This window comes from Lissotriton vulgaris, chromosome 5, assembly GCF_964263255.1.
Source record: "Lissotriton vulgaris chromosome 5, aLisVul1.2, whole genome shotgun sequence".
NCBI classification, from domain to species: Eukaryota; Metazoa; Chordata; class Amphibia; order Caudata; family Salamandridae; genus Lissotriton; species Lissotriton vulgaris.
The window spans coordinates 1925116302-1925143049 of record NC_141693.1 but is presented as its reverse complement, the minus strand read 5'-3'; the positions used below and the strand labels follow the sequence as shown (position 1 = coordinate 1925143049).

The 26748-nt window shown below is 48.3% G+C and overlaps 2 protein-coding genes across 2 annotated transcripts in view; both read right to left on the bottom strand.

Annotated features, from left to right (window-relative positions):
- GPSM3 (G protein signaling modulator 3) overlaps positions 1–20359 on the bottom strand; it is a 165647-nt gene extending 145288 nt beyond the window's left edge. Inside the window, exon 1 of the mRNA XM_086924522.1 lies at positions 20225–20359. The gene's annotated coding sequence lies outside the window, so the exon portion shown is untranslated. The remainder of the gene's footprint in view (positions 1–20224) is intronic.
- INVS (inversin) lies at positions 20345–25430 on the bottom strand. Its single transcript, XM_086924521.1, has one exon. It carries the CDS (start codon positions 24483–24485, stop codon positions 20916–20918), a length of 3570 nt encoding a protein of 1189 aa, XP_086780647.1. The 5' UTR covers positions 24486–25430; the 3' UTR covers positions 20345–20915.
- Positions 25431–26748: the final 1318 nt, after the last annotated feature.

Genomic DNA, 26748 nt, shown 5'->3' with positions numbered 1-26748 from the left:
ATTCCGGACAGGAAGAGAAATTTGGTTAAACCCCAATATTTTGGTTTATAGAAGCATCTTTCACCCCTGACGTCAGTAGGCCAACACCCTGGGAGGTTGAGGAAATCAGAACAAACAGGAAACACAACAAAAAAGGGGCTTCAGAAACATAAAACCCTATAACCTATATATATTCAAGGCAAATAACCTCAAAATCAAGACACAGTCAAAACTCGTAGTGTAACAGACATGCTCTGATCTTGATTATTCTGGGGGAAAGTACCAAAAATGCAAACAGAAATTGAAAAAGCGAAATACACTGTCTATCTAGTGTACATTCACTGTAAATTGCAGATCCTAGCACACGACTATAATATAATACAATGCACTTTTACCACTTTTTGCAGCTTTAGTTATAGTTGATTAATCAGCATGCACTATTTTGAAATCAATTCATGTGTCCTGGGGTGGCTCATGATAAACTTGTTGCTAGCTGAATAGTCCCACTTAAGCGCAGAAGCTGCTGGCTTCCTGCATGGCTCAGTAATTGATTTAAAATGTTTATTCCCCTTCCAATGGAATAACTGTTTAACCATAGTGCTCATCCTCAGGGGAGGTACTGCTGCTATTCTCGGAGACTGCAGAGCTTGTAACTGCCACTTCATCTTCAGGCCCAGAAGCCTGAAACGTAAGATAACGAAAATAACCTGTCCCCACAATCCAGGGAATCAACAGGTACCTTAAGCCCACCTGTAGCTTACAGTTAATTTTTCGTGAGCCTCCCCCCCCCCCCCACACACACACATTAAGTATCCCCCATTGTAACCCATTGGCTCTGGGGTTTGGAGCCTCCTTCATTCTCCTCTAGGACTAGGAGCATTTCCCTAGGCCTGTGTGCCCGCCCTCGCCTCGTGTCCCATCTCACTCATAGCTTTTTTCAGGCTCTGATCTCAGCCCTTTGATGCGCTCGTTCTATTATCAAACACACCACGAAGCCTAGCACTTTAATCACTGAAACCCCAAGAGGTGGAAGTAATGTCTGCTGCTGGCTCCCTCTTAAGACAACCTAGGACACCCCGCCCTCCCAGGCCTGGGTCCAAAACACATTAGCACCGAAGAACGCTCACTGCAGGCTGCCTGTCCCTCACACCAGTAAACATGGTGCTGGTGGTTAAACTCACTCCAATGGAAGTCAGCCTGGCCACACTTAGCGTGCACTCACTGCTGGCTGCCTGTCCTGCACACCGGCAGGCAGACGGGAGAGGGCTCAACTCACACTAGTGCAAGCCCATTAGCACGTTCCCTCAGGGCGCAGCTTACTCCATTGGAAACCATCTACGCCACTTCAGGGCGCACTTCTCATGCTGTCTGCCCCTCACACCTATAAGCTGTACTCAATTCCCCCTTGTCGACGGCATGTAGGCCACACTCCAGAGCCCAGTGTAGCCTGTCTCTATGAAAAGAGCCTAGGAGGTGTGTTTGTTCTTACTCAGTAGCCACCGGTCACAGGGGCACTTCTGACGCAGAGGGTATTCTCCATGTGGATACTGTCTGCAGTCACTGCGAGGCACTCCCACCCCAGGTTATACTGACTTAGAGCTAATGCCTGCCAATGCCACCCTGGCCACGTGCTTGCACCCTGGAGAGGAGTGTCTGTCCCTCGACTTCCGCCTCCGGCTCTTAACCCGCTCTCTCTTCAGGCCTGCTCTGCCTGGGGTCACTCTGGTGCCTCGCATACAACACACATCTTGGAGCGAGCGTCAGTTCTGCACTGATCCCGTTCACCACCCCCACCCCCTGCCCCCCCCCCCACCCTCCTGTCGTTTGCTCCCTGGACGTTGGCTCTTTCTGTCCCCCGGACATAGGGTGACCAGATTATCAGAATGAAAAACCGGGACGGGCACAGACATAGAAATAGGACTAAATGTCAAATTAGGTCTCAGTGCTTCATATATATATGTATAACAAAAGAAAACTCTACTTCACAAAGAAGAGAGCACGCACACAAAGAAAGCAAATGTCAAAGGAATTTTATTTCATGGGGACACCTCCGCTCCTCTGACCTGGCAACACAGAACCATTTATACTTATGTCGAGATCATAGAAATAGACATCTATTGATTTAAATTTAAAAAGGATACACCCATTACAAACGGGCATGCAAGTGCCCTCTCATAGAATGCATTAATTAGCGCAGGTGGTCAAAACTGTAATTTGAAAAATATTGATATTTCAATCCTCCATAGTGTACTAATATACACCCTTAACCTGCATAATGCTTCATCAGACCCCCAGCCTACAATATGCAAATTTCACCATTGTATCAGCAATGTATCTAAACAAAGCATTTTGGACAACTGCTAATATTGTCACAATATAGTGCAAACCTTTTACATGTGACATTTTAAAACACTGATCTGCTGCATAACTGTGATGTATCTGGGAGACAAAATTCCAATTACAAATGGCTGGCTTTTTAATTAGCATGGAGATCACTAGATGCTGTGCTGATTAATCTCACTTGTAAATGAAATGAGAAACAACATTGTAAATATATTACATGCCAGAGTGAATGAAGCATCTGTTTTGCTGAAAAGATATGCCATACGATGTGTGTTTTAGGAGCTCAAATGTACCCCGTGCTTGGCATGTAACAATAAGCAGGACTAACATTCCCACAATGCCCCTACTCAGTCACATCGAGTCAGTAAACAGACATTTACCACTACGTAGGCTTCGCCGATGAAAGTGCAGCATCCAAAATAATCAACTCCACCCCGACTTCTACGTTTAAGCGGGAATTCCGCAAAGTTCAAAGCCTACCGGAGAAATAGTGATATAAAACACAGCTTCCCCAATGTATTCCAGCCTCTTGCTCCAGAGTGGATTTTCGTTATGAAAGAGAATGTGAAATGAAACACATTCTCCTGCTCCCAATGCCGGACCGTCTCCCATTTAAACAGCACGCTCATTCCTTACTTATTTGTTAGTCACTGAGCAGCGTCTGGGGAGAAGCCAGATAAAAAAATCTACATGCAAAGCAGAAAATATATATTTGTGCCCGTTCTGGGAAGAGCTCCAGGGTCGGCTGCTGGTGGGCCTGGGCTTGCCCCTATGGCCTCTGCAGCCCCGATTCACACCTCGTTAAATCCTGCTGTGCTGCTTAAGTGAGACGAAGCAGCACAGTCCCCGAGCCTGCACAACGCTGATTAACATCCAGGTTTCACACCCACCCTCCGTTAAAAAACCGGGACATAACACAGGCACTTGTCAAAAACCGGGACATTTGTACAATTTGGAGAAAATTGTCGGGACACGGGGACAATTCGCCAAAAACGGGGACCGTCCGGGGAAATCCGGGACGTCTGGTCACCCTACCCGGGCACAGTAATTGAGCTGGAGCAGCGAGCTTGAGGGAGAGACGTGCTTGCACCCCCCACTCAACCGTTCTTTCTCTCCTATCGTCCCCCGCCATCCTTACCATGCCTGAAATGGAAATTTAGAAGTGCCAGTTGCACTGTCCAATAGTGCCTGTTCGCTGCTGAGATGTATATGGTATATGAACAGTGAGCGCAGGCAGTTGTAGCCAAATGTAGTGGAGCGCTGGGTATTGCAGCACTCCTGAGAAGTGACGGGGATCGTTCTTTCAAACGTAGGAAGTGCGGGTACTCGGTTCTGGACAGTGCATGCCCATGTAAAGCACTGTCCCCACTCCTCACTTTTGGGTCCTGCTGGCTGCCGCCACGGAAAGATAGACACAAAGCTCACGTGTGTTTTATAACGTGAGAGTTAAGAGCGTAGGGAGCTGCCCTTGTGTTCTCTGTCCCGCTCTGCCCCTCTTCTCCTGTCCATTCCCACCTCCCTGCTTCTACCCATCTCTTCTCGGTGTTTCTATCGTGTCGCTCGTGCCCTTCCTTCTTTTCTCTCTGTCCTCGGTCAAAATATAAATATGAGTTTTACCCCTCCCTCAGAGCCAGAACCTAACTAAAGTGGTTATAATTACTGGGGCTGGGCGGAGCCGACGAGGGGCTTAGTGCAGGCGCCGCTGCAAAATGCAATATTATTGAGTCAGGATTAGAAGTGGTAGTAATAATATGAGGTCCGTCACAACAAAATACACACTGACCTGAGACTTGCATGTAGAGTAGGGAAGACAGGGTGACTCACTTTGCAGCGCACCCGCTTTAGTGACGACTTGTATGCTGCTTGCTGCTCCTCCAGTGTGGAATGTAACCACCGCTCCGGGCTGACCCGTAGATTGACCATCTTGCCGGTTGCATAAGTCATTGGGGAGAGGCGCGCTCTCAACAGAAGCACAAGCTGTAGTCAGTAGTTCGTTCTGGCCACCAGTCACAGTAAATAAATCGTCAATGGAAGGCTGCAGGCCAAAGCCTTAGTTCAAGCCAGTCCGATTAGTGCCAATCAGTTTCCCCAGATACTTAACATCATGCCGCTCGTGGCGGTCTTGGACTTTCCCGCCCGAGCCCGCGCTGAAAAGGGGGAGGGAGGGGGCGTTTGTGAGGATTTCTCATGTGAGAGCAGGGGCGGGGCGCATCTCCAATTTCCTTATGCCGGGTTTCAGCCTCCCCTGTCCGATGCCCTCATGTTCTCCTCACGTGTGAGGAGCATCAAACAGCAGAGGCTCTCCTCCACCCGTTCCCGGGTTTTACAGGACGACTTCGACGGGACTGAAGAGAGTGGCTCCTTCTGGTTGTCCTTTGATCTGCAGAGCGGAAAACTTCGGAAGTGCCGATAATCAGCATTTGCGATGCCGGGCCCGCCAGTAACATAGACTCTGCCATTGATTGGCTGTGAACCCCAGACTGCTCCCAGATCATTTATTATGTGCGATTTAATGTCTACTTGTCCGTCGGACAAAATAGACAGTAAATCATCTTGCCCGTCATAAAAATCAACATGGTTCGGGCGTCGGGCGATAGGATTCCCCCACCCCTGTGGGACACTTTGGAGAGAAAGCTGTGCACGAGGCAAAACGTATAATATGATATTTTAGGGCTCCGTAGTGTCTGCCTTATACTGAGGCTATTGTAAATTGTAAGACGAATTGCTGTCTCTCTGCGACCTGCGACAAGAAAGAGAGAGAGTGAGAGACAGAGTGCGAGCGAAAAAGAGAGTGAGTGAGGGGGGAATGAAAAAAGAAAACGAGGCCCACACTGTATCTAATGCTGAAACTCAAACAAGCAGCAGCTGTTTTCAAGCACACTCGTGCTTGTGGTGGCATCCGCTATGTGGGAGCGAGCAGCGGCCAATTAGCATGTGCGCCGCTGCTCGCTCCTGCAAGCTGGATGCCACCACAAGCACGAGTGTGCTAGAAAAGGAGCAGACCGATGGCTAAAGGCCCTCCTAGAGCAGCGCATGCGCTCTGTCTAGGCGAGACCTGAAAAGGAAGTGAAAAAAATCCAAATGCTCAAGTTCTTGCCCGAAAGGCCCTGGCTCTGAAGCTTCATTACTGCCTTCTTTTCTGATGCTCTGACTGTCTTTTACATGGTTGTACACCTGGGAATAACAGTTTTAGCCGGCCATTGCCCAGATTTGTATTGTGTATTTCATAAATGGATTGTTCTTCTCCCATTACCTGATCGGGAAGTACGTCGAATCCCATTAACCACTTCTTTCAACAAGCATTTACAATGCAATGGTTTCTGCATTATTAAAGTTAGAGCTATTGGCATTGCTCATGACATTTTTATTTATGTTTAGGTTTTTAAAACATAAATAAATGGCATTGTCATTTACAATGCCAATAGCTTAAATCGCTCGCAAATGCGAGACCTATTGCATTTGCATCCACACAGAGCCACACACACAAAGCCACCCACACACACATACAGAGCCACCCTCACAGACCCACCCAGTCATTCACATAGAGCCACCCACACACAGCCACCTACACACACAGAGTCACCCACACAGAGCCCCCTACACAGACAGCCACCCACACATAGAGCAACCTACAAAAAAGCTCCCCACAGAGCCACACACACACAAACAGACAGAGCCACACACACAGACGGACAGAGCCACACAGACAGACAGAGCCACACACACAGACACATTCATTTTATTTGTAGGCAGAGAGAGGTTAAAGGTTTTTTTGCCCAGAATCACAGGATGTGGAGTCGACCCCTTGGTTTCCCAGCTCCAAAGTCAGCAGGTTAGCAGTAAGACCACATCCTCCCGGTTGGCACAGGAGATTCCAGTAGAGTACTTAACACTTCCTGAGTACAATGAGCAGTGTCAAAATGTAGGCCAGCATCAAAGACCTGGCTAAAAAGGACAACATATTATGTAACTATTTTGTGGTTATTTCATCTTCAGGTAGCTGCAAATTAAATAACTCACACATCTTAAATGAAAAATAAATGCAAGTTGAAGTAAGCAGTGGGAAATGCACTCTTCTATGTTGGAAACCTCAAATGGCTAATGCAACCTGCAGCGTGTGTGTGCGTGTACATAATTGAATCCTGGTTGGCACAATGGGCAATAGTGACTTGTGCATTTGTGACTGAGAAAGCACTGCGAAGAAGCAAGTCATTATTTGTAAGTTGTATGACACACAATAAAAGTATCACTCTAAGTGCGTCAAGCTCTTTAGCTTTAAAATGTAAAACTCATAAATGCACCTTGGAAATGTTACAAATAAGCAATCTGACAATTTTAGCAGCTAGGCAAAAACCCACCTGCGAGTCCCAAAACAATGTTTGCAGCCTCTTGAATCTTTGAAGGTCTCAATTCTAAACAGTACGGCTGTATCCCACAATGTATATACAGTGTGTAACCTACCTTATCAGACTCTCGCCGGGCCATTTATACTCTGTTTGCGAGTTTATTTCCCAAGTAAAAGACCAATGAGTGTTTGAAGGGTAGACACATAGACACATAGACGGTCAGGTGGTATGAGCGTGAGAAGGGCTGAGGCAGTTTGCAACACGATGGAAGTGCACATAGCAGCTTCAGCAAGCAGTGGAAGAACTGATGGAGGCAGCAAAAAACAGTTGAACTGATAGACAAAGGAACGGTTAGGGATATGCGCTTCTGGATAACGATAAAGAAAATGTAGATGGACGGGGTGGGTGTGTACATTCAAAGATCAATACACGGTTAACTGGATTTGCGAGCAGATGGCACAGTGAGTGGCATGAACAGAGAGTATGTGGAATGGTTCACAGCCAGTGCGTCTATTAAAAGTGGGACTCTCACCGGGACAAGAGAGACAACTTCTGCTCCAGCATGCCCTCCAGCCGCTGGGCCTGCTTGGACATCCAGTGCTTCACACCTCTTCGTCTGAAGCAGCCCTCCAGCATGAGCCTGAAGTTGGCTACAAAGTCACCCAGATCCTAATAGCGCCCCTGACGGAAGCCCTCCTCCATGGCCAGCAGTCCTAGTTCTTCCTCCGTCTCCCCCTGTAGAAAGGCCGCTACCAGGGACCGGTTCTTCTCCAGCAAGAAGTCCCTCAAGATGCTCATCCCCTGGCGCAGCTCGTGGCTCAGAGCCTGCTCTCAGCCCGTCACCTCGGACCCCGTCTCCTCCTCCTCCATGGGCCCCATCACGGCGCCCACTGGGATTTAGGGCCGCCCGGCCATGGTCCGGACTCCTAGCTTCCGGGGCTTTCTAATTATCCGGTATCCGCCTCAGGCTCCGGTACTTAGGGAGGGGGGTGGGGTAAAATCAATTGGGACACGGCAGGTAGGGGGCAGCGACAGGCCACGCATTCGCCGATGGCTCGTCCCGGCACCGCTCACCTCGGCGGCCCCACAGTGCTTTCTGCCAGTCCGTTCTCTTTGTCTACAGCCACCGAATGAAGGAGACGCTTGGGGAGAAAGTGAGGATATGGAATTCGGACAAACAGAATGAACACAAAGGAGAGGGCTAAGCGAGGATCTGTAAAACTACGCGGATACATGACAGACAACGCTTGCCAAACGACGACAGCCTTGCCACAAAAGTAAAACCAGAACCCTTGATCCAGCCAAAGTGCTCTAACCTCTTCTTTTGTTTCTTCTGCCTGAACACTCGCTCACGGTGAGGCAGAAACCGCACAGCTTCAACATGGCCGCTATATTCACTTTGTTTAACATAGCGTATTTTCCACGGTGTGCTTATTGTGCCAGCTGAAAAATATAAGTTAACAGAGGAGCAGCAGGAGTTGGGGATGCTTCGTAGATATACATATATTACGTATACTACCGGTCGGTATGCGGCCGGTCGGACAACGACATGCACACCACCGCGTTTCTCCGAGGCGAAGCAGGAATGCCTCTGAGAAACGCAGCGTCATTTTCTGATTCGGGGGCCTGTTATTCTTCCTCTCCTCTTCCCATTGGCTGGAAGGTAAAATTCCAGCCAATGGGAAGAGAAGAGAAAGAAAAGAGAAAATCTGAAAAACACCCACCGAATCCGGGCTTGAACGGAGTGACACCCCTCTCCTCCAATGGCTGGCCTCCGTTTAGGAAGCCAGCCAATGGAGAAGAGGGGCGGGTTCAAGCCCCCACACTGAAAAACAATATTTCTCACCAACGAGACTGCGCAAGCGCAGCCTACGCAGGCCGAGACCTAAAAAGGAATGGTCATTTTTATTTGTAATGCTCATGTTTCTGCCATATAGGCCTTGACTCTGCTGCCTCATTCTGCCCTCTTTTCTGATGCCTTGATTATCTATTACAGCGTGTACTCCTGTGATTAACAGTTTGGGCAGGCTATGCACATATTGGTACTGTATATATATTGATTGCTCTTCTCCCATTACTGCATCCGTCTGAACTCAAACGCTAAGCGCTGTGAATCGCGCCGGGGTCATGCTTACGCCTTGCACTTATTTGTAAAGAATGTTCTTTTACCACTATTGAATCCTACCTACCCTAATTGTGAAACGCTCTGATACCTGCCTGGGTCAGGTTCGAACTATAAAAAAATTTATAAATAAACTTTTACATTCATGTACATGATATGTCTGCTCTGCTTAACGTGTACACTGTACGATTGATTCATCCTTGTACTTGGTGTATACTGATCAACTTTTCAATAAAAAGAGTTAAAAAAATATGTACATATACTTTCATCTTTCCCCTCTATTTGCACAGAGCTTTTGAGTTTCCCAGTTCCATGCGGCATGGATTTATCCAGTACAGGTTTTTTAAGCGCATTCTGTGATTTATTGTTTTGTTAACCTCATATAAAATCAGGACACCAAGCCCCAGTATCAAAAGAAACAAGCACTTGCAAAGACAATAGATCTGGGAGTCATTTTGAGCACGGACTAAAACATTTAAAACATAAATCACTCCAGTGAAAAAAAAATATTAAAAAGCCTGTTGCAGTGAAAAAACTATTGTTTTCTGTAAATTGTGATATAATGAGATAATGAATGTAATGTGTGATTGCAGAGTGTACTTTGGAGATGTGAAACAGTCCATTAGGCATTGCAATGAAGGCCCTCCATAGGCAGTGGCTGGAAGTTAGAGAGAATATTCCTCAGGGCGGAGCCAACGCCACATTTTGCATACCTTAACGAAATGGTAACAACTGGTCATGCAGACATCGGCAATGTCAAGGAGACCTACTAATCTGAACTGGATGACTTACTCGCATATGTAGCTTTGAAACCTCACCGCTCTGTGTGCAAAGGTAAAAAGCAATAGCTTGACAGGATGACTTAAAATTATTTAGAGGGCAGGATTCAGGGTCACTGGGTAACGTTCTCTGATTCTGTAGCAGTTTCTCCTACCCATCTTGGTTTGCACCCACTGCCCTCAAATTAATTCTTTTCAGATAGCCTCTCACCCACCCACCCCCGTCCCCCAAGTCATGACAGTTTGGGGGATGGGCCTGCAGGAGGCCTCTTTACCCCTGACCCTACTATAAAGTGCAATATTAGAAGACGCACAAGAGTTACCAAAAAATCATGATTTGGTGGTTACGTCCCTTTGTCTGAATTTAAGAGTATATAGAGTACAGTACAATCAGTAATTTTCACCGAGTTCCACCCATAGAACAACTGAGAAGGGTAAAACACTATTCTAACTCCTATAGTATAATTTACTACTCCAACTTCATGCCATGAATATTTTGGGCAAAGTTATCAATCTCCAAATAATTGTAAATCAACACCGAAATGTTGTACTCAGCTGAATGCAAAAAAACTAGGAATACCATTCCGCTTGAACTGGAGTGGGCTGCCGCTGATGACATCAAGGTTGAGACCAGATGCTGGCACCACTTTATGTGGCCTTTGGGTACTTATTTTAAATGGTGACATTTGGTGTAAGAGTTGTGACTAGCGGTAAAATATCCTGCTTTTGTGCTTGTAACACCACGCAACACCACAAGTCTACTTTCAAACATCACCCATGACACACAATTATTTCTCAAGCATAAAATAACCTGCAGCCAACATCCTGAGGCCCGTAGTGCACCCAGAAGCCGGAGATATCTTAGCTCTTGTGACCTCATCAGGGCCAAAGAGAATGATACATAACATTTACATATGAAGTAGTTAGTTATGCAACAATTGCAAAAGCAGTTCAGGCCTAGTAAAGGGTATAAAAGAACTACATCAACAAGAGTATCATATACCCTGAGGACGCCTTCTTTCCAGTCCCGTGCTTTCATCTACCACACTAGTACATTCTGAACTACCACCTCCAAAAACAATGGAAAACACACACACAGGTCTGGAAAAGTTGTGTACTTATGTCCTCAAGTGATATGAGGCAAGGTTCTCCAAAGTCGATCCTAGAGGGCCGGATCCATGCCAGATTTTTAGTGTATCCCCATTTCGATAAATGTAGTTATCCTAAAAATCTGGTCTGGATCCGACCTTCCAGGACCAACTTTGGAGAACCCTGATATAAGGTATATCCATGTTATGCTTATCTGTAAAATGTTGTGCAGGTAAACAACAATTGGGATTCTCTGCGGGGAAAAAGGCTGCGGGATTTCAACACATATTCGTTGTACATATAATGTTTTTCGTGGATCTCTGTTGATCCATCCAACTCGGACTGCATTGCTGCCAACTGGCCCATGAGTGCAAAACCTTAAAAAACTGACACTTTAAGCCCACTGTACCATAACCTATTCAGAGGCCTATTATGTGGCGAAGTGAAAGTCATGTTTCAGCCAGTCCTGGCTTATTAATCAATCATTAATCAACTAGGAAAGGCTAAAACATGGCTTTCACGCCGCCACATGTAATATGTGACCATCAGCCTGTACTGAGTTCTTAGCTGCCAGCCCGTTGCATACAGGAGCTTGAAGTTTTAATGTAAATATCACAAACATGTTCAAAAATCTCAAATTTCAAGGTGCTGTTTGAATTTTTTTTAAACTGTTGGGGTGATATGAGGCCCCTTGGCATGCTGAATGTGTAATAACGTGACCAGAGACGATATGTAGCAATTTTACCAGGTGTGCATCATTGATGCGTGCGTGCTATATCTGCGTCTTTGTGAATGAACCATACATATTTTATTGTGCCTGTATTTATAGTTGCCTGTGCATGCGTTCAGAGCTTTGCGTTCCCATTCCATGCATGATCTACTCATCAGAATTGGCCAGGGTTTTTAGGTTTGGCATTAGTAAAAAAACTTTGATTACACTAAAATTACACTGGGGCGGAGCTTGGTCAGTAAGATTGGGAGGGGGGTGTGTGAGCTTCAGATTTTCTGACAATCAGGCTGGCATTTAATGTTAAAATACATCCTATAACAAGCAGGGTGCATGAGAGGGGCTTACGGGGCAACGAAAGGGAGAGGAATGCAGATTGACAGGCGTACTAAGTGAGAGAAACACAATATTTTGTAAAATAATCAAAAATTCTAAACAGAGATGAGTGTTTGTGTGCGTTTTTATCGGTGTGTGCACGCATAAATCCCAGGTGAAATGCGACAGACACCCCACTATACTCGACTGAAAGCCCCTGTATGCAACTGTTCATCAGGAAATACATTCATTAAGGGGGAGGGGGGTAACACCACCCTGAAGCTACGCCCCTGAAATTACAGGTATAATATACTTACTTAAAGGGACTTTCAGTCAGTTCTCTTCATGCACTAGTGTTGTTTTTCCATTGGTGTCATTCATATCTTTCTTCCACCCACCACGGCATGGGCAATGGGTCAGCCCACTTCTAGCCCTTTGCTGACCACACACGAGGCAGTTCCCTTGTGTACCAGAGACTACTATGGCATTGTGTGCTTTTTAAGACTAAAAACATATTATGGACTTTAGTGATAGATTCCACAACAATATTGTTTTGTAAGACCCATGACAAAACAAAACAAGCACTGACAAAGCAAAAAGGCTAGCGGCTTGCACCAGACCTATTGGTTTGCCAATGCTTACTTTTTAGGTCTCGCCTGTCGATGCGCCTGCGCATCGAGCAAGGCGAGAGTATTGCGAGTTATCCACTCTTTGTCCACACTGCAAGGAATCGTGGCGATTCCTTGCAGTGCCCGTGACTTTTAAGGTCAATGCGCATGCGCATTGAGCTTATGCGCATGCGCATTGACCTTAAAAGCGCGTGCGCGTGCACGTCCGTCTTTGTTTACCCGCTCCGCCCCCTCCCGCCGTGTCGCATTTCTCCTCCCCTCTCCGTCTTGTTTTTCTCCCAATGCTGTGAAAAGCACGCGTTAAACTTGGGGCACACCGATATTAAACCTGTTCTCATGTTTTGCAATTTTTACATTTCGTCACATTGTCCGTTTTGTTTTTCGTGATGTTCTTGCACAATATCCAGTTGTCCCAGCCAAAGTAAGCAAAATGTTTGTATGTCTTATGCGTACAAGTTAATGTTATTTGTAGCCGTCTTTGTTTACCCGCTCCGCCCCCTCCCGCCGTGTCGCATTTCTCCTCCCCTCTCCGTCTTGTTTTTCTCCCAATGCTGTGAAAAGCACGCGTTAAACTTGGGGCACACCGATATTAAACCTGTTCTCATGTTTTGCAATTTTTACATTTCGTCACATTGTCCGTTTTGTTTTTCGTGATGTTCTTGCACAATATCCAGTTGTCCCAGCCAAAGTAAGCAAAATGTTTGTATGTCTTATGCGTACAAGTTAATGTTATTTGTAGCCGTCTTTGTTTACCCGCTCCGCCCCCTCCCGCCGTGTCGCATTTCTCCTCCCCTCTCCCCTCTGTCTTGTTTTTCTCCCAATGCTGTGAAAAGCACGCGTTAAACTTGGGGCACACCGATATTAAACCTGTTCTCATGTTTTGCAATTTTTACATTTCGTCACATTGTCCGTTTTGTTTTTCGTGATGTTCTTGCACAATATCCAGTTGTCCCAGCCAAAGTAAGCAAAATGTTTGTATGTCTTATGCGTACAAGTTAATGTTATTTGTAGTTAACTCGATGAATAATATGCTTTACACTTGCTTAATGAGGGCATTTTTAATTGCGAGGTGAATGGCGTTCTTGGCAGTGTTCGTGTCATCTAGTTTATTTTGTGGGTTTACCTGAAGGGAGCTAAAATATCCACATACTTGGGTGAGAGGACGTTTAGTTAGCGCTGAGTGGTTTGGCATGAGATTTGAGCTTGATGAGCAAGTGTCTACAACTACATTTTTTTTTACTTACTTACAACTACATGGCCGTGCGTGTTCTTGCCGCCTTTCCCACCTGCAATGCTGGGAACTGCAGCTCGGTTTACATGTGAGCAGCCCCATCTTGTATTCCTCGCTGTGTGCCTCACATTTAGGACAAATACATGCATATATATTTCAAGGGGCCGCAATCGCAACCCCTCAACCCCTCACCCTCAACCCCTCACCCACCCTCAACCCCTCCCCCTCAACCCCTCACCCTCACTCACCCTCAACCCCTCACCCTCACTCACCCTCAACCCCTCACCCTCAACCCCTCACCCTCAACCCCTCACCCTCAACCCCTCACCCTCACTCACTCACCCTCAACCCCTCACTCACCCTCACTCACCCTCCCTCACTCACCCTCCCTCACTCACCCTCACTCACCCTCACTCACCCTCACTCACCCTCAACCCCTCACTCACCCTCACTCATCCTCACTCACCCTCAACCCCTCACCCTCACCCACCCTCAACCCCTCACCCTAACTCACCCTTACCCTCACTCACCCTCACTCTCACTCACCCTCACTCTCACTCACCCTCAACCCCTCACTCACCCTCAACCCCTCACTCACCCTCACTCACCCTCACCCACCCTCACCCTCACTCACCCTCAACCCCTCACCCTCACACAGTGCAATAGGTCTCGGAGCATTTGAGTTAGAGCTTTTAGATTTGTTTATGGCTTTTTTTATTTGTAATTCTTTAGCATTGGCTACAGGAAACAAAAATGCTAAAGATTTACAAAAAAACCCCATAAACAATTCTAAAAGCACTAACTCTAATGCTGCAAGACCTATTGCATTTCCTCACTCACCCTCAACCCCTCACCCTCACTCACCCTCACCCTCACTTACCCTCAACACTTCACCCTCAACCCCTCACTCTCACTCACCCTCACTCACCCTCAACCCCTCAGCATCACCCTCACTCACCCTCACTCACCCTCAACCCCTCACCTACCCTCACCCTCAACCCCTCACCTACCCTCACCCTCAACCCCTCACCCTCACCCACCCTCAACCCCTCAACCTAACTCACACTCACCCTCACTCACCCTCACTCACCCTCACTCACCCTCACTCACACTCACCCTCACTCTCACTCACCCTCACTCTCACTCACCCTCACCCTCACTCTCACTCACCCTCAACCCCTCACTCACCCTCACTCACTCACCCTCACTCACCCTCACCCACCCTCACCCTCACTCACCCTCACTCTCACTCACCCTCACCCTCACTCACACAGTGCAATAGGTCTCATATTCGTTGTACATATAATGTTTTTCGTGGATCTCTGTTGATCCATCCAACTCGGACTGCATTGCTGCCAACTGGCCCATGAGTGCAAAACCTTAAAAAACTGACACTTTAAGCCCACTGTACCATAACCTATTCAGAGGCCTATTATGTGGCGAAGTGAAAGTCATGTTTCAGCCAGTCCTGGCTTATTAATCAATCATTAATCAACTAGGAAAGGCTAAAACATGGCTTTCACGCCGCCACATGTAATATGTGACCATCAGCCTGTACTGAGTTCTTAGCTGCCAGCCCGTTGCATACAGGAGCTTGAAGTTTTAATGTAAATATCACAAACATGTTCAAAAATCTCAAATTTCAAGGTGCTGTTTGAATTTTTTTTAAACTGTTGGGGTGATATGAGGCCCCTTGGCATGCTGAATGTGTAATAACGTGACCAGAGACGATATGTAGCAATTTTACCAGGTGTGCATCATTGATGCGTGCGTGCTATATCTGCGTCTTTGTGAATGAACCATACATATTTTATGGTGCCTGTATTTATAGTTGCCTGTGCATGCGTTCAGAGCTTTGCGTTCCCATTCCATGCATGATCTACTCATCAGAATTGGCCAGGGTTTTTAGGTTTGGCATTAGTAAAAAAACTTTGATTACACTAAAATTACACTGGGGCGGAGCTTGGTCAGTAAGATTGGGAGGGGGGTGTGTGAGCTTCAGATTTTCTGACAATCAGGCTGGCATTTAATGTTAAAATACATCCTATAACAAGCAGGGTGCATGAGAGGGGCTTACGGGGCAACGAAAGGGAGAGGAATGCAGATTGACAGGCGTACTAAGTGAGAGAAACACAATATTTTGTAAAATAATCAAAAATTCTAAACAGAGATGAGTGTTTGTGTGCGTTTTTATCGGTGTGTGCACGCATAAATCCCAGGTGAAATGCGACAGACACCCCACTATACTCGACTGAAAGCCCCTGTATGCAACTGTTCATCAGGAAATACATTTATTAAGGGGGAGGGGGGTAACACCACCCTGAAGCTACGCCCCTGAAATTACAGGTATAATATACTTACTTAAAGGGACTTTCAGTCAGTTCTCTTCATGCACTAGTGTTGTTTTTCCATTGGTGTCATTCATATCTTTCTTCCACCCACCACGGCATGGGCAATGGGTCAGCCCACTTCTAGCCCTTTGCTGACCACACACGAGGCAGTTCCCTTGTGTGCCAGAGACTACTATGGCATTGTGTGCTTTTTAAGACTAAAAACATATTATGGACTTTAGTGATAGATTCCACAACAATATTGTTTTGTAAGACCCATGACAAAACAAAACAAGCACTGACAAAGCAAAAAGGCTAGCGGCTTGCACCAGACCTATTGGTTTGCCAATGCTTACTTTTTAGGTCTCGCCTGTCGATGCGCCTGCGCATCGAGCAAGGCGAGAGTATTGCGAGTTATCCACTCTTTATCCACACTGCAAGGAATCGTGGCGATTCCTTGCAGTGCCCGTGACTTTTAAGGTCAATGCGCATGCGCATTGAGCTTATGCGCATGCGCATTGACCTTAAAAGCGCGTGCGCGTGCACGTCCGTCTTTGTTTACCCGCTCCGCCCCCTCCCGCCGTGTCGCATTTCTCCTCCCCTCTCCGTCTTGTTTTTCTCCCAATGCTGTGAAAAGCACGCGTTAAACTTGGGGCACACCGATATTAAACCTGTTCTCATGTTTTGCAATTTTTACATTTCGTCACATTGTCCGTTTTGTTTTTCGTGATGTTCTTGCACAATATCCAGTTGTCCCAGCCAAAGTAAGCAAAATGTTTGTATGTCTTATGCGTACAAGTTAATGTTATTTGTAGCCGTCTTTGTTTACCCGCTCCGCCCCCTCCCGCCGTGTCGCATTTCTCCTCCCCTCTCCGTCTTGTTTTTCTCCCAATGCTGTGAAAAGCACGCGTTAAACTTGGGGCACACCGATATTAAACCTGTTCTCATGTTTTGCAATTTTTACATTTCGTCACATTGTCCGTTTTGTTTTTCGTGATGTTCTTGCACAATATCCAGTTGTCCCAGCCAAAGTAAGCAAAATGTTTGTATGTCTTATGCGTACAAGTTAATGTTATTTGTAGCCGTCTTTGTTTACCCGCTCCGCCCCCTCCCGCCGTGTCGCATTTCTCCTCCCCTCTCCCCTCTGTCTTGTTTTTCTCCCAATGCTGTGAAAAGCACGCGTTAAACTTGGGGCACACCGATATTAAACCTGTTCTCATGTTTTGCAATTTTTACATTTCGTCACATTGTCCGTTTTGTTTTTCGTGATGTTCTTGCACAATATCCAGTTGTCCCAGCCAAAGTAAGCAAAATGTTTGTATGTCTTATGCGTACAAGTTAATGTTATTTGTAGTTAACTCGATGAATAATATGCTTTACACTTGCTTAATGAGGGCATTTTTAATTGCGAGGTGAATGGCGTTCTTGGCAGTGTTCGTGTCATCTAGTTTATTTTGTGGGTTTACCTGAAGGGAGCTAAAATATCCACATACTTGGGTGAGAGGACGTTTAGTTAGCGCTGAGTGGTTTGGCATGAGATTTGAGCTTGATGAGCAAGTGTCTACAACTACATTTTTTTTTACTTACTTACAACTACATGGCCGTGCGTGTTCTTGCCGCCTTTCCCACCTGCAATGCTGGGAACTGCAGCTCGGTTTACATGTGAGCAGCCCCATCTTGTATTCCTCGCTGTGTGCCTCACATTTAGGACAAATACATGCATATATATTTCAAGGGGCCGCAATCGCAACCCCTCAACCCCTCACCCTCAACCCCTCACCCACCCTCAACCCCTCCCCCTCAACCCCTCACCCTCACTCACCCTCAACCCCTCACCCTCACTCACCCTCAACCCCTCACCCTCAACCCCTCACCCTCAACCCCTCACCCTCAACCCCTCACCCTCACTCACTCACCCTCAACCCCTCACTCACCCTCACTCACCCTCCCTCACTCACCCTCCCTCACTCACCCTCACTCACCCTCACTCACCCTCACTCACCCTCAACCCCTCACTCACCCTCACTCATCCTCACTCACCCTCAACCCCTCACCCTCACCCACCCTCAACCCCTCACCCTAACTCACCCTTACCCTCACTCACCCTCACTCTCACTCACCCTCACTCTCACTCACCCTCAACCCCTCACTCACCCTCAACCCCTCACTCACCCTCACTCACCCTCACCCACCCTCACCCTCACTCACCCTCAACCCCTCACCCTCACACAGTGCAATAGGTCTCAGAGCATTTGAGTTAGAGCTTTTAGATTTGTTTATGGCTTTTTTTATTTGTAATTCTTTAGCATTGGCTACAGGAAACAAAAATGCTAAAGATTTACAAAAAAAACCCATAAACAATTCTAAAAGCACTAACTCTAATGCTGCAAGACCTATTGCATTTCCTCACTCACCCTCAACCCCTCACCCTCACTCACCCTCACCCTCACTTACCCTCAACACTTCACCCTCAACCCCTCACTCTCACTCACCCTCACTCACCCTCAACCCCTCAGCATCACCCTCACTCACCCTCACTCACCCTCAACCCCTCACCTACCCTCACCCTCAACCCCTCACCTACCCTCACCCTCAACCCCTCACCCTCACCCACCCTCAACCTAACTCACACTCACCCTCACTCACCCTCACTCACCCTCACTCACACTCACCCTCACTCTCACTCACCCTCACTCTCACTCACCCTCACCCTCACTCTCACTCACCCTCAACCCCTCACTCACCCTCACTCACTCACCCTCACTCACCCTCACCCACCCTCACCCTCACTCACCCTCACTCTCACTCACCCTCACTCACACAGTGCAATAGGTCTCGGAGCATTTGAGTTAGAGCTTTTAGATTTGTTTATGGCTTTTTTTTATTTGTAATTCTTTAGCATTGGCTACAGGAAACAAAAATGCTAAAGATTTACAAAAAAACCCATAAACAATTCTAAAAGCACTAACTCTAATGCTGCAAGACCTATTGCATTTCCTCACTCACCCTCAACCCCTCACCCTCACTCACCCTCACCCTCACTTACCCTCAACACTTCACCCTCAACCCCTCACTCTCACTCACCCTCACTCACCCTCAACCCCTCAGCATCACCCTCACTCACCCTCACTCACCCTCAACCCCTCACCTACCCTCACCCTCAACCCCTCACCTACCCTCACCCTCAACCCCTCACCCTCACCCACCCTCAACCCCTCAACCTAACTCACACTCACCCTCACTCACCCTCACTCACCCTCACTCACCCTCACCCTCACTCACCCTCACTCACCCTCACTCTCACTCACCCTCAACCCCTCACTCACTCACCCTCACCCACCCTCACCCTCACTCACCCTCACTCTCACTCACCCTCACCCTCACTCACACAGTGCAATAGGTCTCGGAGCATTTGAGTTAGAGCTTTTAGATTTGTTTATGGCTTTTTTTATTTGTAATTCTTTAGCATTGGCTACAGGAAACAAAAATGCTAAAGATTTACAAAAAAACCCATAAACAATTCTAAAAGCACTAACTCTAATGCTGCGAGACCTATTGCATTTCCAATGCTTGTTTTGATTCTGGTTCTTGTAAGGCTGCATTAATTAAATGTCAAACAGGACTACAAACCCAGGAAGAAATAAAGGGCTGGATGACCCACTGAAGCCTGGAATAGGAAACTTGAGAGATCTGGCATTTGTGTGTCTCGTGCAGGCTGTTGTATGATTGTACATGATTGCTTGTGTACCTGTGTGCCGCTTTATGTGTTTGGCGTACTTGTGTTGATAGCAGTAGCAGTGGGAGTTTTGTGTCTGAATTAGATACACCCAGCCACATTACCAGCCCATTCTGAGATCACCTGGTCCTAGGCATATATTTCTCTACTCGCCTACAATCTGCAATCATTTATATTAGAGGATTTTTAGAAAAAATATGTTCATGTATACACTTACAGGTGCAACAAACTTGTTTGCAAAAATGGGGGAGATTGGTTTAAATGATCAGGGGACAAAGTTTAAACATACTCAAATGTCTTTATGTTACGATAATACTGCACTGTCTTGTGGTCAGTGTTGTTTCTACCCGCCTCTGGGACAATGCATTTACTAACTAGTTTATGGATTAGTGTAAATGGCACAAAACAACTCATTTTACGGTGGCAGACTGGTAGATTTTATTAATCCCATGCATGTGGAACAGTAACTGATGTGACCCAGTGTGTAAGGCCTGTCTGTATATAAATATGCCCACAAGTCCTCATTTAGCAGCAAGAGAATGGCATGTTCCACTTTCAACTGCATGGGAATGACGATTCATAATAACACAGCAGGTACCTGAATTAAGAGATTGCAAACACTTGTTTCGTCAGGTTTATTCCGTCCTTTTGATTCTGGTACAGAAGTTGGAGCGGACGGAAGCGGTGGCTAAAGGGGACCAGCCACCCTTGGTTGTCTGTCCTTGTATGTCCAACACCTCTCTTGTTTCCCCTGGGCTGTAGGATCATTTCAGTAGCCAACATCTTTCGGCCTTGATGCATTGGAGTAGAGGAATTTTGGTGAGGGTCTTAACCACTCCAAGAACTGCACCGGAGGGTCTTTGGTAGGACCTGGAAAGATGAATGTTTACAGCGTGGCAACTGTTTTGTGCATTGCTCTGCAAGAGAGAGGTGCATGAACCAGGAAGTAATGCATGAGTTTGCAAGTGATGTTTATACCAGGTAAGTATTTGTTAAATAATGAAAAATGATGGAGTGGGAGAAACCCTTCAGCAAGGCTCATACTTTTATATTGAAAAGCTCCTTGACTGGGATCACCAGGGTTCATTTGGCAGATGTTCAAAGATCTCAAGGCCCAAAGGTTCTGCCAGAAGGATATAAAGACCTCACTAAAAGATGGCAGGTAATGAGTTCCAAAAGATGTTATCCAATTTTATGGGGCGGGTTATGGTGTTTTCAAGAGGGGCTTCTGTCTTTCCTTTGAACCTGCTGGAGGAAGGAAACTCGAGGTGACTGTGGACCATGGCTTTTCAGTGGCCTCCCAGAATCAGACTTCGGGCAGACAGTCTGTGCCTTGATGTGGGCCGATGGGGACGTGAACCCTTCCCATCTTGAGAACTCCCATAGACCTGCTGCAGGACGGATGGAGGTTTGGTGGCTTTTGCTGGGGCCTTCTTTGCATGCCGCTGCTTGCACTGCGGGACTGGTGATGTTGGCCGCTGGTCAAGTGATTTCCCCCAAGCCAATTGGATAATGCAAGCTGTTATCTGCCTTATCCACCTCTCTCCCAAACGAGTGCACGGCACCACGCTCAGGAGCTGGGAGAGCTTCTGCCTCAGCATGTATCGACGCCATGCCTCCTGAATAATGCTAGCGGCACGTATCTTCTTACGAAAGAGCTCCTTCCTGGCTCGTTCTCTTTCAATGATTGCAAGCCTGACTGAGGTTGGGATGGCCTCTATACTCTCACTCTGCCAAGAGATAGGTGGGCAGAGCTTGGGGTTAATAATATCCCGCTGAGTACATTTTAAGTCAATGATCTGTTCTGGTAAAGTCATCATGGTTCTGGTTGCTGAGGCACGGTTTGCAGTTCTGTCTTGATAGCGCAGGTGCGCATGTGCAGAGCTTTTCCATCCATTGCTTGCTTTTGCACCATCACTGTTTTTCACAGGTCCCCCATTGGCACTACCAGGCCTGCTGGAGCCAGCTGGTGAAAACCTCCCATCCACAAGTCCTCGAATCACTGCATCATTCCCAGGCTTTGGGCCTAGAGCAGCATTCCCAGTGGTGCCTGGTCTTGGGGCCTTCGATGTTCTGCTGAAGATACCCGTGGATTCATGCTGACATCTACTCATAGATGAAGCTTGCCTAGGGCCTTCCAATGAAAGTCTGGTGCAGGAGGCATGCTTTTTTTTGCACAGTGTTCCATCGTTGAATGTGTCTGCCAGTGGGATGTTACGACTTCTGCCTTTCGATTCTGGTTGTATCACATGATCGATAGATGTTCTTTGTGTGTATTGTTCGGACTTTCTATTAGAATGGTGGTTGATACTTGATGCCCTGCTCTTAGAAGATCGCTGGGACACTTCTTTCTTTCTATTTCCTGCTTCACTCAGTGATGTTGACTCTTCCTCTAACTTGTACTTATTTTTGGCGATCTGTGGTAATTGGTTGTTGACTTCCTCCAAGACGAAATCCTCTTTGGTGGCCTTGAAGAACCTCTTGTTTGCTGTAAGAGGAAAGGGCTTTTCTTTGGCTGCACTGGGTGCCTCTTCGTTGGTTTTCTGGTGCGGATGTCTGTCTTTCGTTGTCTTCGGAGAACCTCTGTTCATTTCCTTGGATGAAGGTTTGCCTTTACCTTCCTTCATTGATTCTTCATTGATTTTCTTGGGAAGGGACTTGTCTATGGCTACCTGGGTGGAACCATCAATGACATTCTCAGGTGGAGCACTTTCTTCGGCTGCCCTGGGTGACCTTTTGCTGGCTTCCCTTGGCGAACTGGTCTTGCCTTTATCTGAGTTAAGTGATCTCTCCACTTCCTCCAATCGAATATTATCTTTGGCAGTCGCTAGTGACATTGTGTTAAGTTCTTCTGGTGGGGACGTTTGTTGGGTTTCCTTGGATGATACTCCCTTAGCATTCTCTGTTTCGCCACTCACATTAGAGGTAATAGCTTCTTCCCTTTCTCTGCTGTCCACTGGCTGCAAACAAACACCCCTCTCCATCCTTTTCTCAAAACACGGAGTTGCCTCTGTCACCAGACCCGGGTTGTCTCCCACAGCCTCCCGCTTCCTGTGGCCTTCTTCCCTCTTTTTCGCAGCAGCACCCTTCCTCAAGAGCTCGTGTTTCATGAGTAGGATCCTGCGCTCCTGGAAGGCCCGGCGTACTTTGTATCCCTTATAAACTGCCTGTATCCTGGTGGCGGCAATGTCCTGGATAGCAGCGATGGACAGGGCGCCACGCTCCAGCATGAATTGGACCACCTGATGGTGCTCACCCATGAGGGCGTAATCCAGCGGCGTGTACCTCTCCTCACTACTTTCCATCTGGTTGGGGAAGGCTTCAAAGGCCAATAGGAGCTTGACAGCATCAAGGTACCCATTGTTGCAGGACCAGTGCAGAGCTGTCCTGCCCTCTCGGTCCTGGACATTTGCATCAGCTTTGCTCTCCAGCAGCGCAGCCATACAGGTGATGTAGCCCCCATGGGCAGCACACTGTAGTGGCGTGCGCCCCCCTAAGTCCTGCACGTTGGGGTCAATGGCATTTTCCATCAGGATCCGGCAGACGCTGGCATTCCCACCTAGGGCAGCCCAATGCAAGGGGGACCGTCCATCTTGGTCCACAAGATCCACCCTGGCTCCACCCTCAATGAGAGCCTGTACTACAGCCTGATGCCCCATCTCGCAGGCCCGGAAGAGTGGTGTCTGCTTCGCCAGGTCAGAGGCATCAGCCCGAGCACCCCGCTCCAGCAATAACCGCACTGTTGTCACATGGCCTGCAAGTGAGGCAGCGTGAAGAGCTGTTCCGCCATAGCGATCTGCCAGATTTATGTCCAACTCTGGCTTCAGAGCCAGCATAGTCCGCACTACATCGTCACTGCCTTTGCCAGCTGCCCACATGAATGCAGTGCGACCTTCCAGGTCAGCATCGTCGCTGCCAGATGGGTGTCCCAGGAACACCTCCACCGTTTCTGGGTAGTTGCTCTGCGCAGCATAATGCAATGGAGTGGCCCCCTGGGCATCAGAGGGCACAGCACCCTGGCGGTGGCGCTCTAGGAGTCGACGGGCAATAGGTGCATATCCGAGCAGCGCTGCCCAGTGCAAAGGGGTACGGAAGAGGTTATCATAGGCTGTTACGCGGCAACCCTGGTAGGAAGTCAGGGCCTCCACCACTGCCTCATTACCAGCAGCCACAGCAAAGTGCAGAGGTGTGCGCCCCTCATAGTCTTGCCAGTTCAGCAGTGACTCGGTTGGGGCAGCATCGAGGATGCAACGTACCATGTGGACTGCAGCGGGGTCTGAACTGTGGGCTGCCCAGTGCAGCGGAATCCGCCCGTCTACATCAGGGATGCCGATGTTTGAGTTGTGTCGTATAAGTAGCCTACCATGCTCTGGGTTATTGTGGTATGAGCTCCAGTGCAGGGCTGTCTGCTTGTTGCGGTCTTGTGCATCTACTTCGCCTGGTGCCATGTGTTTGAGCAACAGCGCTAGGCACTTGACACTCTTAGGTCTTGTGGCCAGGTGGAGAGGTGTCGTTTCCTCAGCGTCCTTCTGCATCCAGTTTGCCCGCCGGGCCAGAAGCAGCCTGACAAAGCGATAGTTGCCAGTCTGTGCAGCCAGGTGCAGGGCAGAGCGTCGGCTGCGGTCCGCCCAATTGACATCAGCACCAGCTTTAAGAAGCAAGGCAGCGCAGTCCATTCGGTCAGCCAGCACACAGTACATAAGTGGCGTCCGGCCAAGTTGGTCCTCTTTGTCTTTGAGCTCAGGATGGACAGCCAGGAGCTTCTCTAGCGTCCGCTTGTCGCCAGTTACTGCTGCAGCATGGACCGCTGAGACAGGCATTGGGTCTCCCGGGAGACCCTCAGATGAGACGTCAGCCATGATGATGACAGAGGGTCACCAGATCCTTTCTCCAGGAATGCAAATGTTCAGGAAGCTGCTACAGCATTCTCTGGACCAGCCAGGTTGCCTGAGGCTGGTCACAGGACTTGTCCCAACCACGACCCCAGGCCCGGGCGTTTCTGGAGTGGCCATAGTGGGCGAGATTGTTCAGCAAACACTCCTGCCGTACTCCTTACACTCTGCCTTCACATTGAAAGTTAAGGAAGCTGCGGAGGTTTTCTCTAGATTTGCCATGATGGTTACTCATTGGTCTCAGTATTTTGTCTGGTTAGGTCCGATACAACAGGAAGTTGCTGAGACATTTCCTGGTTGCCCCTGGAGGTTGGTGTAGGCCTCTTTAAACTTGCTCTAGGGGGTATAGAAGTTCAGGAGGCTGTGGGGGTTCCTGCCTGGGTGGGCTAGGCAGGCTTAGGCGGATGTCCGGCCTCTTCCAGCCACTCTTTTCCTCATAAGGTCAGCAAAGTTCAGCAAGTTGTTTTTCCACCTCTGGTTCGGGTTCTGAAGCCTGCAACCCGCAGTAGGTCGGGCTGGGTCTGAAAGTCGAGGCCGGTCTTCCCGTCAGGAAGCTGGCGGGGGTCTCCTGGTCAGCAGTATCTTGTGAGGCCGGTTTCTGCAGCCTTTCCACGGGGCCGAAGTCTGAAGAGTGCAGGGCCCTGCTGGGAAGTGTCTGTGGTTGTTGTGAAAGTTGAGGCGGGTCTCCCTCTTGCCTCTCGGGGCCTGGAAAGTTTAGGAAGGGCTGGTGCGTCTCTGGGTCAGCAGTGACCGCTGACCGGGTCATACCTCGGGGGTTACTGTATCCGCGGCCTTCCCCTGTGCGGCCTGAGGCCAGCTGTCCGTCTGTCCGTCAGTCCGTCCAGGAAGCAGCCGGGGCCTGCTCTGAGCCGGCGGCTGGGAGTGTTGTGTCCAGGCGGCCTCCTGGGCTCCAGGGAGGGAGGGGAGGAGAGAGGGAGGACACAGGAGCAGAGGAGGGGGCCGAGGGGGCGGGGGGAGCCCGGGGCAAGCAGCTGGAACAAGGAGGCGGCCAGCAAGGGAAGGGAGCATGGAGGGCTGGACTGAGGGGCGAGGGGAGGAGTGTGAGCAAGGGAAAGAGAGACGGAAACAGCAGCCGCGGGGGCGCGAGGTTACATGTGTGAGACGGACGGGCTCCCACATTTACCATGGGGGGGGGGGCAGGTAAGGGTGTCAGCGGCAGCCCTCCCATCACTGTCCTCGCATTAAGGCGCTCAGCAGGCGCCCTGGCCCGCCGGGGGGGGGGGGGGGGGGCAGGTAAGGGTGTCAGCGGCAGCCCTCCCATCACTGTCCTCGCATTAAGGCGCTCAGCAGGCGCCCTGGCCCGCCGGGGGTGGGGGTGGGGGCGGACAAGATCGATGCCGAGAAAATGCAGCCTCCAGTGGGAAACAGCACCGAGGCAGTATCACCGCAGACACCTGGCACAGGGAGCAGCAGGAAACAGCACAGAGGAGAAAACTGCAACAAAACCACACCAAGGTTACAGGGAGATGAAAAGTGTGTCAGTGGCAGGACGGGTATGTCCCACCAACGAAGAAACAGCAATACTAACCAGGGAAGGAACAGCAGAGGGAAGAAACGAGAAAGCTTTATGCTCAAAGAGAGACATGCTGCAGTATTTTATTTATTTATGCGTTTTTATATAGCGCGGACTTTACCCGAAGGCGTCAGAGCGCTTCACAATAGGAACAGCAATGATACAAACTGAGAACATTACACGAACAATAAAACAGTAAAACAGTACTAATCAGGAGAGAGCAGGCAGCAGAAAACAGTTCTAGTAAAAGCAGAGGCATGACGCAAAAAAACAATACTAACCAGGAAACTGCAGAGAGAACGAAGTTAACTTTGACTGCAGAGAAGTGGCGCAATAAAACATTACGAAGCAGGAAACAACATAGAGCAGCTCACGTATGTGCATGATAACGAAAACACGTTACAGAAAACAAATGATGGACGGAATGCTGACAGTGTAAACATTCTCCCCCAGTTCTTTTGCCATTTGTCACCCCGAGTGGGACGGGTATACCCAGACGTGAGTCCCGTACTCTCCATGGGCCAGATGTAGGTAGGCCGTTACCGATCGGTAACGGCCGAAAATCCCGATTTTAGGCCCTTGCCGATCGGTAAAAAGCCATCGAGATGTAGGGCAATGAAAAAACTCAAAATCGGAGCGAAAACCGATTCGGAATGAGTACCGAATGGGAAAGAATCCGATACGTACATACCGAAA